The sequence below is a fragment of the Ruditapes philippinarum genome, unplaced genomic scaffold (genome assembly GCF_026571515.1).
Source record: "Ruditapes philippinarum isolate M1 unplaced genomic scaffold, ASM2657151v2 ctg651_1_1_1_1, whole genome shotgun sequence".
Lineage (NCBI taxonomy): Eukaryota > Metazoa > Mollusca > Bivalvia > Venerida > Veneridae > Ruditapes > Ruditapes philippinarum.
In genome coordinates, this window is record NW_026864800.1 from 151,218 (window position 1) to 162,941 (window position 11,724).

The following is an 11,724-nucleotide window of genomic DNA, read 5'->3' on the forward strand; positions in this document are numbered from 1 at the left end:
GCATAACTTGATAACATAACATTGTGATCATAATGAATTATACGTACTTTTACGATTTCCTCGCCCTGCATCCTGATTAACTTGTCAAGATTTTCTGCCAGCTTTCCGGAAAACTGTTCTCCTTTCCAATTCAATATTCCTAGTAGATCACCTAAAATTGGGAATATTCAAAACATTGAATAAATTCATACAATTACTAAAATAAATTGCTATATTTAAACTTTCCTTATGCACAAAGAGCTACAACTCTGCTTTTTCTTAACATTATACATGTATATTCATAAACTTTGCTTTTATTAACATAATAATGTACAAAGAGCTATTACTCTGTTTTTCTAAACAGAATATATGTGCGTACCTGCATATGAAACAGGAACTAATTGGCTATTGTGACCCAGATAAATTGGTATCTGCTTAAGATTGGACCGATTGTAGAATATAGATCAAACAAAAGATCTTAGGTAAATTATATGAATACTTAACTCATGAAAAAAAAAGACATTTGTTATATTTTACATAGACCGAAAAAAAAATGAACAAAAATAAATGTGACATATTTTCAATGCCCACCATTTTGGGTGAATTTTCCGGAACACAACAGGGTGGAGATGGTTAGAGATTCGCGCTCATTGGCTTTGAACATAAGTTTGTTTGGAATGTGTGGTATCTTGTGTGGGTCGTTGAGATCATCTAGAAGGAATGGTAATTGGAAATACTGCTGCTTGTTCACCGGGTGTTTCTCATCACACTATAAATACAAGAATCTTTGACATATATCACATGAGAAATGAATCTTTGAATGATATAAATCATAAAGAAAAATGATTCTTTGACATAAATCATAAAGAGAAATGATTATTTAACTGATATATTAATCACAAATGCTATGATTCTTTCACAAATACTATGATTCTTTGACTGACATAAATCATAAAGACAAATGATTCCTTGACTGACATAAATCACAAAGAAAAATTATTCTTTGACTGACATAAATCACAAAGAGAAATGAATCTTTGACTGACATAAATCATAAAGAAAAATGATTCTTTGACGGATATAAAACATAAAAAAAATTATTCTTTGACTGATATAAATCTTAGAGATTCTTTGACTGACATACATCACAACAAGAAATGATTCTTTAACTGACATAAATCACAAAAGCTATGATTCTTTGACTGACAAAAATCACAAAGAGGAATGATTCTTTGACTGACATAAATCACAAAAAGAAATGTCTTTTTGACTGACATAAATTGCAAAGAGAAATCTTTGACCAGCATAAATTACAATGGGAAAATATCATTTGACTGACATTAATCACAAAAAGAAATGTCTTTTTGACTGACATAAATTGCAAAGAGAAATCTTTGACCAGCATAAATTACAAAGGGAAATTATCATTTGACTGACATAAATCACAAATGCTATGATCCTTTGACTGACATAAATCACAAATGCTATGATCCTTTGACTGACATAAATTACAAATGCTGTGATCTTTTCATTGACATAAAGTGTTATGAAACAGACCAAAATTTACAAGAAGAGTACTGATTACATTTCAAGATGAAAAAGTTCTTTCATTGACATTTACTATCAAGAATAGTGATACTTAACCGACATGATTAGCAAGAATAATTATTCATAAGGCAAATATTTCTATACAATATCAATTGATATCAAATCAAAGAAATAGCAGTTAAAATTAATTATCCAACATTCACTGACCTTATAAACACAGAGTTCATGCTGATCATCTTTGATCACAATTTGAGCTTCATTTGTTACTCGGACAAACGCAAAACCGTACGGATATCTGTTTTCTTTTTGGGTGTTTGACACTGTAAGCAAATGACAAAAAAATTGATGCCTCAGTGCAATAATGGAATAAGTCCTTTTAAATTTAAAAGCAGTTAATCAGTTATTGCACTAAGGTGACGAAATACACAATTAAAGGTGTTAAACACAATCTATATTTGATTGCAAAACACCACTTTTTGCAACTTTAAATACCTGATACATGTATTTTGGAGTCTGTTTTTACTTTAGAGTCTGTTTTTACTCTGTTTTCAATTAAGAGTCTGTTTTTCCTGAAACTGACTAGCATGCACGATGAGTTTTTCTAGCACCATTTTAAACCTTAAAATATTCTGTCTGATATTCAAGTATACTCTGTATTTTACTCAATCTAAATAAATTTAATACAGTAACTAAGCTGGACTTAGTATTGCTTATTTAACTCATTCTTGCATATCAGACTGGTGATTCTGTTGTTTTTACCAATGCCTGAAATTTCATCTGAAATAATTATGGGTGCCAGACGAGTCGCATGCTATACAATGGCATGCTTAGGATGACGTAATTTTGCTGCTATAAATGAAGTTGTAATTTCATATGCTGTTGCAAGAAAATATTTACAGGTGTCATAACATAAATTTCCATGAAAAAATTGTTTTATTAAGGTAAAGAATTTAAGGATGTTTTCGGGAGTTTTCATATAGACATATAGGCAAAATTAAAACTGTTCAATAGAATTTCTTTAAACTTGGCATGTTGTTAGAATATGATAACAGAAACATTTTAAGCGAAAAAAAATTTGGGGTCATCGTTCTCGTTTTTGAGTTATCTGCCCCTGAATCAGAATTTTCTACTTATTTGAGGTCATTTCAAGGGCAGATAACTTATACATACTTAAATGAATTCTTGTTTTAACTTCTGAATTATGTTTTTCTTTTTATTGTTTAGTACAATACATAATAACATGCAATTCCTTATTTCATTTCTGTAAAAAAAATTCAATGAAAATAAATATACTTTAAATTTTTAAAAAATAGGCCATTTTTTAAGAAAAAAATGCACAGGTTAAAATATGAAGTGGGAAAAAACTATCTACTCTAAATTCATTCTTGAAATTTTGCCTATCGACTAAAACGAAGGTAAGCTTCATGAAAATAAGAAAAAAAATTGTTTTGTTTCCTTTCATTGTAAATTATCTGCCCTTGAATTTAAAGAAAAAGTCCAACTCAGGGGCAGATAACTCGAAAAAAAGAACGGTGACCCCAATTTTTTTTCGTTTAAAATGTTTCTTTTATCATATTCTAACAACATGCCAAGTTTAAAGAAATTCTATTGAACAGTTTTTATTTTTCCTATATGTCTATATGAAAACTCCAGAAAACGTCCTTAAAATATGATGAAATATGGTACAATTTGCCATTTGGTTCAGAATAACTGTCCCTCGGGAACCTGCCCATGGGCAGTAATGAGGGTTGCCAATGAGCGCGTCCCGTCAGGGCAGATATTCCGATCTGAACCGCAACATATAACAGATATTTCTACTCTATATACAGGTATTTTAACAGCTTACCGGAACAATGGAAGAGTTCAAAACAGAGATGAGATCCTGGGAAAATATCTATGGGAACAGAGATCTGAAAAAATAATGACAGCAACAATAATATATCACATCACTTATATGTATTTCCAAAATCTTTCTTAACCCTTACCACATAATACATATTTAGAACTTTCCTTTACACTGAGAATGGTTTTGTCCAGATTGTAATATGGACAAGTCCATTTAAGACATTTTGCATTGTTATGGATAAACAGGCAGAGCAATAGGCATTTTTTGTAAATTAATTACTATATATCATTTAATTTAATTAACTAATGCCTTCTATATATACTTATTCCTTATTTACAACTGTTTAATTGAACCACTGAAATCCTGTGCATGCGAAGTAATGAAATGAACTGTTGACCAGCCAACATTTAAAACTGTGCCACCATTGTCATTGGGTATTTTCGTTTATGCCGTCTGCCAATATTCAGTTATCGAACGTTGCTCAGCTTAATGTAAGGTAGTGGTTTTTAGAATATCAAACGTCCATAGGATTCAGTTGCTAACAGTTTACAATTAAAGCAGTTGTAAAAATGTTATTAGTACGTTTTTGTAATATACATGTATATTATAGTTTGATTGCAAAGCATCAGGTAATAAAACAGTTATTTCATGGATGTTTGTGGAACAATCAAAACTTTGTCCCTCGGCAACAGTTCCAAATGTCATCCCTGATACCTCAGCTACTACAGCTAAGACTGTCCCCCATACACCCCATCATTATCATGTCAACAATCACGTATGACAGTTTTATATTAATCCAGGTTACATACCCTGATGGTTTCATTCCATTCTGGCTTGTTGCTATGGTAATGAACAGAAGAATGATATTCTGAAGCTGGTGGTTCTCCACAACCATATGTTATACAATTCTGTAATAAACAAAAACACTACCATACAGTTTCATAATAAAGAAAAACATTACCATACAGTTACATTTTTTTGCACAGTACATAACATTTAACACTTACCCTGGTAGAACTGAAAATGACTGGATTTGGCCACCAGTATAGAGCCAGGCCAGCCTGAACTTCAGTGCAGCCTAACCAGGTTCATTACTGTTAGCTGACTAACTTTTAAGCTTTAAATATGATATTGCTAAAATTGATTATGAACAGATCTAAAACAGGAAGCTAAAAAAAGATTATTTTAAAAAAATTTACAAGGTCAAGTATTAAAGCCTCAAATAAGAAAAAGCAATGTTCAATCATGTCCAATTTGGAAAAACAAATCTAGAACAATATTAAGTATACCTCTATCAATTTCCCAGCCTCATTTAGTACTGTAATCTTGACCTCGACATTTTTCTGAGACTTTTTACTCCCCCTATCCAACTCTGCAGATTTCAAAGTCACATAAAGGTCATTGCGGACTTCACCTGCACAAATAGAAAAAGTAAAGCATCAGAAGACCAGGTGTGAACAAACATTGGCAACTACCATCCTGTACAGGGAGGTAGTAAAACTCTTCTGTACAGGGAGGTAGTAAAACTCTTCTGTACAGGGAGGTAGTAAAATTCTCCTGTACAGGGAGTTAGTAAAACTCTTCTGTACAGGGAGGTAGTAAAACTCTTCTGTACAGGGAGGTAGTAAAACTCCTCTGTACAGGGAGGTAGTGAAACTCTCCTGTACAGGGAGGTAGTAAAACTCTTCTGTACAGGGAGGTAGTAAAACTCTCCTGTACAGGGAGGTAGTAAAACTCTTCTGTACAGGGAGGTAGTAAAACTCTCCTGTACAGGGAGGTAGTAAAACTCCTCTGTACAGGGAGGTAGTAAAACTCTTCTGTACAGGGAGGTAGTAAAACTCTCCTGTACAGGGAGGTAGTAAAAACTCCTCTGTACAGGGAGGTAGTAAAAACTCCTTTGTACAGGGAGGTAGTAAAACTCCTCTGTACATGGAAGGTAGTAAAACTCCTTTGTACAGGGAGGTAGTAAAACTCTCCTGTACAGGGAGGTAGTAAAACTCTTCTATACGGGGAGGTAGTAAAACTCCTCTGTACAGGGAGGTAGTACAATTCTCCTGTACAGGGAGGGAGTAAAACTCCTCTGTACAGGGAGGTAGTACAATTCTCCTGTACAGGGAGGTAGTAAAACTCTCCTGTACAGGGAGGTAGTAAAACTCTTCTGTACAGGGAGGTAGTAAAACTCCTTTGTACAGGGAGGTAGTAAAACTCCTCTGTACAGGGAGGTAGTAAAACTCCTTTGTACAGGGAGGTAGTAAAACTCTTCTGTACAGGGAGGTAGTACAATTCTCCTGTACAGGGAGGAAGTAAAACTCTCCTGTTCAGGGAGGTAGTAAAACTCTTCTGTACAGGGAGGAAGTAAAACTCTTCTGTACAGAGAGGTAGTAAAACTCTTCTGTACAGGGAGGTAGTTCAATTCTCCTGTACAGGGAGGAAGTAAAACTCTCCTGTTCAGGGAGGGAGTAAAACTCTCCTGTACAGGGAGGTAGTAAAACTCTTCTGTACAGGGAGGTAGTAAAACTCTTCTGTACAGGGAGGTAGTAAAACTCCTCTGTACAGGGAGGTAGTACAATTCTCCTGTACAGGGAGGGAGTAAAACTCTCCTGTACAGGTCAGGGTAACGCATTGTAACACCGCCAGCGATTGGCTGAAAAAAAGTGCAGGGAAAACCGTATGAGTCAATTTATACATGAGGTGATTGGATGAAAGTGGGGTATTTTTAAGTATAAAAACTAATTAAAAAAGTAACACTACATTGTTTTCTGAAGAAAATGAAATATTTCATGAGTCTCTGTGATAATTTTGACATTGGATAAAAGGTTTGCTAATTTTATAAGAAAGTGTAGCTAGTCCTGTGATCTTAGCATTTCAAATTTCAGTGATTGGGGTTTCTTGAAGTATATTAAAAAAATTTTTGGCTACCCTTATAGAATTACAGTGTACCATTTTAAGGTATAAGGCCATTTCATTTAAAAAAATTATACTTTTACAATGAAAAACAAATTTAAAGGTTAGGTTGAAAATTTTTATTAAATGTAAAATGAAATACAAGTGAGTTTTTGTCCTATCAGGAAGGTAGCAAACTTCTATACAGGTATGTGTTTTTTTAAAGTAGAAACAAAATGCTCTGTAAAAAGTGAAAAGTTAAAAACTTCTGTTGGGTATAAAACTCTAAGTGTAAACGTAAAATAACCTTTTGCAAAATAGTAACATTATTCTGAACATGGAGATATAATTCTCTAAAAAAAAAAAAATTCTCTATCAAAGGAGCAAAAATCTCCATGAAGAGAGTGGTTAAACTCTCCTTATAACCGAAGTAAAGGAAGTTTTAAACCCAAGCTTTTGCTAATTTGTATAATATAAACAAAATTAGATTTGCTCATAATTGAACACATTTCTTCCTTTATTCATTACAATCAAGTAATATAACCTTTTGCATCTCAATAACTATTTTAAAAAATGAATATTTGCTTACATTATAAACAGCAGCTTTTATTTTGTTATTTAAAGACATGTTTTAAAGAAGTGATTTCTGGCCATCATTCAATTGGACCTTTAAAGAACAAACTTTTTTAATTTAAAGGCCCATTAAACCTAAATTTTTTTAATATTTTCACTTTTAATTTTTTAAGTACCATTACAGACTCTAAAAGGTTACTAATTGGCAGATAGTAGAGCTAGCTTTGATTACTTAGCATTTACAATTATAGTGATTTAGTGGTTTCTATGAAAGTAAAAAAAACCATATTTTGCTACCTTTATCAGAAATTACAAGTCTGTACCTGGATTTAAGATATAAGGCCTCTTATTAAAAAAATTAGTTAACTTTTTACAACGGCAAAGAAGGAAAATTTAAACTTGCTGTGAAAATTGTTTGGATTAAATTGTAACAATAAAGTACAAAGTGGTTTTTGTCTTATAGAAATGGAAACAATTTAAAAACTAACACAGATTTTTTAAATATGAAACAAAACATGAACATATGAACAATGTGAAAACTGCCACTAGAAAAACTTCTGCTGCTAAAAAACATCTAACTTAAACTTAAACTTAAAAATAACCTCTGCCAAATATATATTCTTTATTCATGAAACACAAGATATAAAATTAAAAAACAACAACAAATTTATATCAAAAGCCAAAAAAATAATGAAATGAAAGCTATTTGATATATACATGTATATTAGATGTTAACTTCTTTTCTTATAAAATACCAACATAAGCTGAATATGAAAACCCAACCCCTATATAGTACAAAGTACACTTGTACATGTATAAAAAAAACAACAAATATTATTTCGACCTCTTAATTGAAACACATTTCTTCCTTTATTCATTCGAACAATCAAGTAATAGATATTAGTCGCTTTGTACAGCTAGCTATCTCTAAATTCAACAATATTTCTTCGCACAAAAAAAATATAAAAAAAATCTAACATTTCAATCAGCAGCTTTTTTTTTTTTTTTTTAAAGAATGTGTGTTTGAAAAGACAAGTGCGATCCTAACCTTGGCCAAAAATCATAATAGTAAAGCTTAATGCAAATATCTAACTTTGGCTAAATTTGCGCTTTATCATACCCTAGGCTAAATTTTAGTTATAATATCATAACTGTGGCTAAATTTGAGTTCTAACATCATAACCTTGACTTACTTTGAGCTCTTATATCATAATCTTGGCTAAATTTGAGCTCTTATATCATAATCTTGGCTAAATTTGAGCTCTTATATTATAACCTTGGCTAAATTTTGAGCTCTAATATCATACCCTTGGCTGAATTTGAGCTCTGGTATCAAAACCTTGGCTAAATTTTAACTCTAAATTCATAACCTTGGCTAAATTTGAGCTCTAATCATTTGCTTGGCTAAATTGAGCTCTAATATCTAGTGGTAAGTCTAAGCTATTCTCTTTTTAAACCAAAATCAGAAAGGCCAAAATGCTCTGCTTAAACATTTTTATAGTAGGTATTCCTGAAAATATATCTAAGAATTAAAAGCAGATTTGAACTTGAATGTTAACATCATAATTATAACATTATCACATGACAGAAGAACAGACAGAATATACAAAAAGTAGAAAAAGGTAGAATAATCAAGATGAACACAATAACATACAGAAATGTTTTCCAAAAGACGAAATTTTAACTATTCTACATAAAATGATAAAATATTACTACAAAGAACATAAAAGCAATGAAAACAAAGGGAAAGCTAAAGATAAATGCTTGAAGTGACCGCTGTTGAGTTTTATTCCCTCCCATTAAATGTTAACATAAAGTTAAATTGAAATTTTGGGAATGCATCTTTTATTTATTTCTTCCTTTTTTCCTTTCTTCTTCTTTTTTTAATTTTTTTTTTATAAATTCTACAAACAATAAAGCACCTCTTTTTAGAACTTATATAAATTTAAAATTGTTGACAAAGTGAATGAGGAAGAACTTGTATCTAATATGTATGAAATGAAACAGTCATTTTCTTGTCATTTTATTCATGATTAATTTGATGAAGTGCCAGAGCATAGGAAGGTCACAAAATAGAATAACCAAACATGAAATGTGGAAGGGAAGTAACTTCTGCTAGAAGAAAATAATATCAGTGTTGTGATCTGTCTGGTCTGTCATGTTACAGTCAAAACAATGTATGTATAAACAGTGTTTTATTGCCTTTTTTACACTTATACATCAATTTGAAATGGAAGAATTTTTTTCAAATCAGACCTGCAGTTTTCATTGCCAATTCTTCCATTCAAAACTCCAAAGCAGTGTTACGTAAATAGGCTATGGATACTGCAATCACCAAAATCATTTCTAAAATAAACTTTACCTTTTAACATGAGAAAGGAATGATAGAAAACAGGAAAACAAATCTGATTAAAATCAGCTCCTAACTGACCCTATGCCTTAGGATCTGACGATAAGCAATAGGCTGTCACCTTCTCGTGATTTTTCAAACAGCCAATTAAAGGCGAGCTTTCACAATTTTGAAAGTGATGCGGTTTCTTATTTCAACCCTTGGAAAACCAATACTGAGTATGTAACTTTCACAATTTCGAGAACAAACATGGCATTGTCCATATAACCAGCAAGTAAACTGGCAATACAATCTTGTCCATTAACTATTGAGACAATTATTTCCAGTTTACTTGTTTCAAATTACATCAAACAATTTTTTTTTCTAACAAAAAATCAACAATTTGTATTACTTCCATGAACAACGAAATTTTGATAAATCGTCTAATGCCAATATGTAAAAAACCCGTTTGATAACATGGCTAAAAACAGCTCTCTTGCGAAATCCAAATTATAAAGAAGGTGAAACATATATGATGGTCATCAGATCTTAGTGTAAGAAAATACATGTAAGTAGATCTAAACTTTAGTCAGATTGAACACAAGAATTAAGCAGACAGACATAAAAGCTGAACGACAAAATAATGTAATACATGCACGTTATTATATATGATATTTTATGTTGTGTTGCCTACACTTACCATGCATTTGATGTTCCCGAAATGTAACTATAGTATGCATGAACAATGAAACAAGCAACATTATATATCAATAAATGATCTAATACAATGACAGTATCATATTAGTATATAATACATGATTTATATGAAAAGCACCGATTGTGGTAATAATTAACACTCGTCATTTTCTAAAAAAAATCTTGTTAAAAGGGGCATAACTCAAAAAAAAATCCTAGTTGTTGCACTATAATGACACAGCAATCATAATATAGCTAAGCTTTGTCATCCAAACAGACAAGATAAAAAATTGTGTAAAAATCTTAAAATATTTCCCAACCCAATCTTACCCTACCACTTCAGTCTTTTCATTATTGCTTAAGAATAAATTTGGTAGATCTTTTTCTTGTTGTTGTTTGTTCTCCAGAAGTTTAAAGGGCAATGAAATTGTAATGGTTTATGAAAAACTAACTTTTACACAACTTTAATTGTGTACAGAGCCTTTTTACTTAATAAATTAATAATATTATCTTTAATCAAATTTTGATAACATAGCTTAAGAGCCTGACAAGCATTGGCCATTTTAACCTTAATTGTGTTCAAAAAATTTCTGAAAATGTCATGTTGAAAAACACCAGTTTTGGTCAAAACCATGAAAAAAAATATCGCAACAGTTGGCTTAAGGCAGCATCTCACTGTGTATACAAATATATATATATAATTACCAACATAGAATGGTTTGATGTCAGTGGTCAAGTCAATTTTGTAAGTATATGTACATGTAACATTTTAGTACAAAAAATTTGTTCTAAAATAAAATAATTCCTTCCATACCTGGGGATAAGTCCTCTGTAAAACCAAGTTTCTGTATCTGAGCAACACCTTTACTGAACAGCATAGGATCCTCCTTCTTTACAGTAGATAGGTCACCATGTAATATTTGTAGAGATACAGTCAGTGCTGCAAGATATCAAATAAACAAAAACCATTGTCACATGCTGTTTTCAAATAGATTTTTTAATTTTAATCATTTTCCCTTTATTGAAATTCTGTATACTAGTAATGATTCACATATACCACCTGTATACTTTTAACCCCCATTTTTTTAAAGCATTTTTTTTTATCATAGCATTTTCAAATGATTATAGATTACCGTAGAATCATAGCTCTAAAATTACCATCGCATAATGGCATAATAAATGTCAATCTAAAAATATTAACATACTATGAATCTAAATATGTCACCCCTTAACATGCTGGGACAAACAGTGATTTACCACCAGTAAACAGCCAGGCCAACCTGAACTTCCGTGCATTCTAACCAAGCTCTATACTAGTGGTAGCTCATATTTTTGTATTTTGAAATATTGAAATCCCTTTAACTCAAAATGGACTGTTCCAAATCAACAGCAAGGCCAATCAATTACACAAAGTCAGTTAATTAAGGGTTGAAATAATTCCATTCTTTATATGGTAACATTACGCAAGCACTTACTTGGACCTTGTTTGCCCTTGTTGTCAACCTGACTCCCTGCAGGGGTTAATTTCTTGATGATTTGTTCATGTAATGATGCAAATGTTTCCTCGTTGTCATGACAACTGAAAATTAAATTACCTCTTCTGAAATCTGCATTTTAATTTTTTTTTTCATATCTTATTGCTTTATTCCAACAAACCATTTCACCAAAATCAGTTTCTAAACAAAATTTTAAGATTTCAAGGTCATACTCTATTCTACTGGTATATGTTATTTATTAAATTAACACTTACAAGGTTAAATATTTAAAATGGACTGGCCCATCCTTCAATCTGGACAAGATCATTAATCAATTTTATGGAAAAATTCAAAACTGAATAGAAAAACAGTGCAGACCATGATCAGACATCCGG

The 11,724-nt window shown here is 31.5% G+C and overlaps 1 protein-coding gene across 15 annotated transcripts in view; it reads right to left on the bottom strand.

Annotated features, from left to right (window-relative positions):
* The window catches only part of LOC132726843 (dedicator of cytokinesis protein 3-like), a 146,569-nt gene that overhangs the window by 79,420 nt on the left and 55,425 nt on the right, over window positions 1-11,724 (bottom strand). For 14 of the 15 annotated variants that reach the window (XM_060712222.1, XM_060712220.1, XM_060712223.1 and 11 more), the window contains 9 exons: window positions 11,330-11,433; window positions 10,669-10,794; window positions 9,859-9,885; window positions 4,663-4,787; window positions 4,183-4,281; window positions 3,374-3,437; window positions 1,735-1,847; window positions 571-748; window positions 48-151 (listed from right to left, as the gene is read on the bottom strand). In XM_060712222.1, the coding sequence (XP_060568205.1) occupies window positions 48-151; window positions 571-748; window positions 1,735-1,847; window positions 3,374-3,437; window positions 4,183-4,281; window positions 4,663-4,787; window positions 9,859-9,885; window positions 10,669-10,794; window positions 11,330-11,433 (940 nt within the window). The remainder of the gene's footprint in view (window positions 1-47; window positions 152-570; window positions 749-1,734; window positions 1,848-3,373; window positions 3,438-4,182; window positions 4,282-4,662; window positions 4,788-9,858; window positions 9,886-10,668; window positions 10,795-11,329; window positions 11,434-11,724) is intronic. The other variant, XM_060712224.1, reaches the window with a different exon arrangement.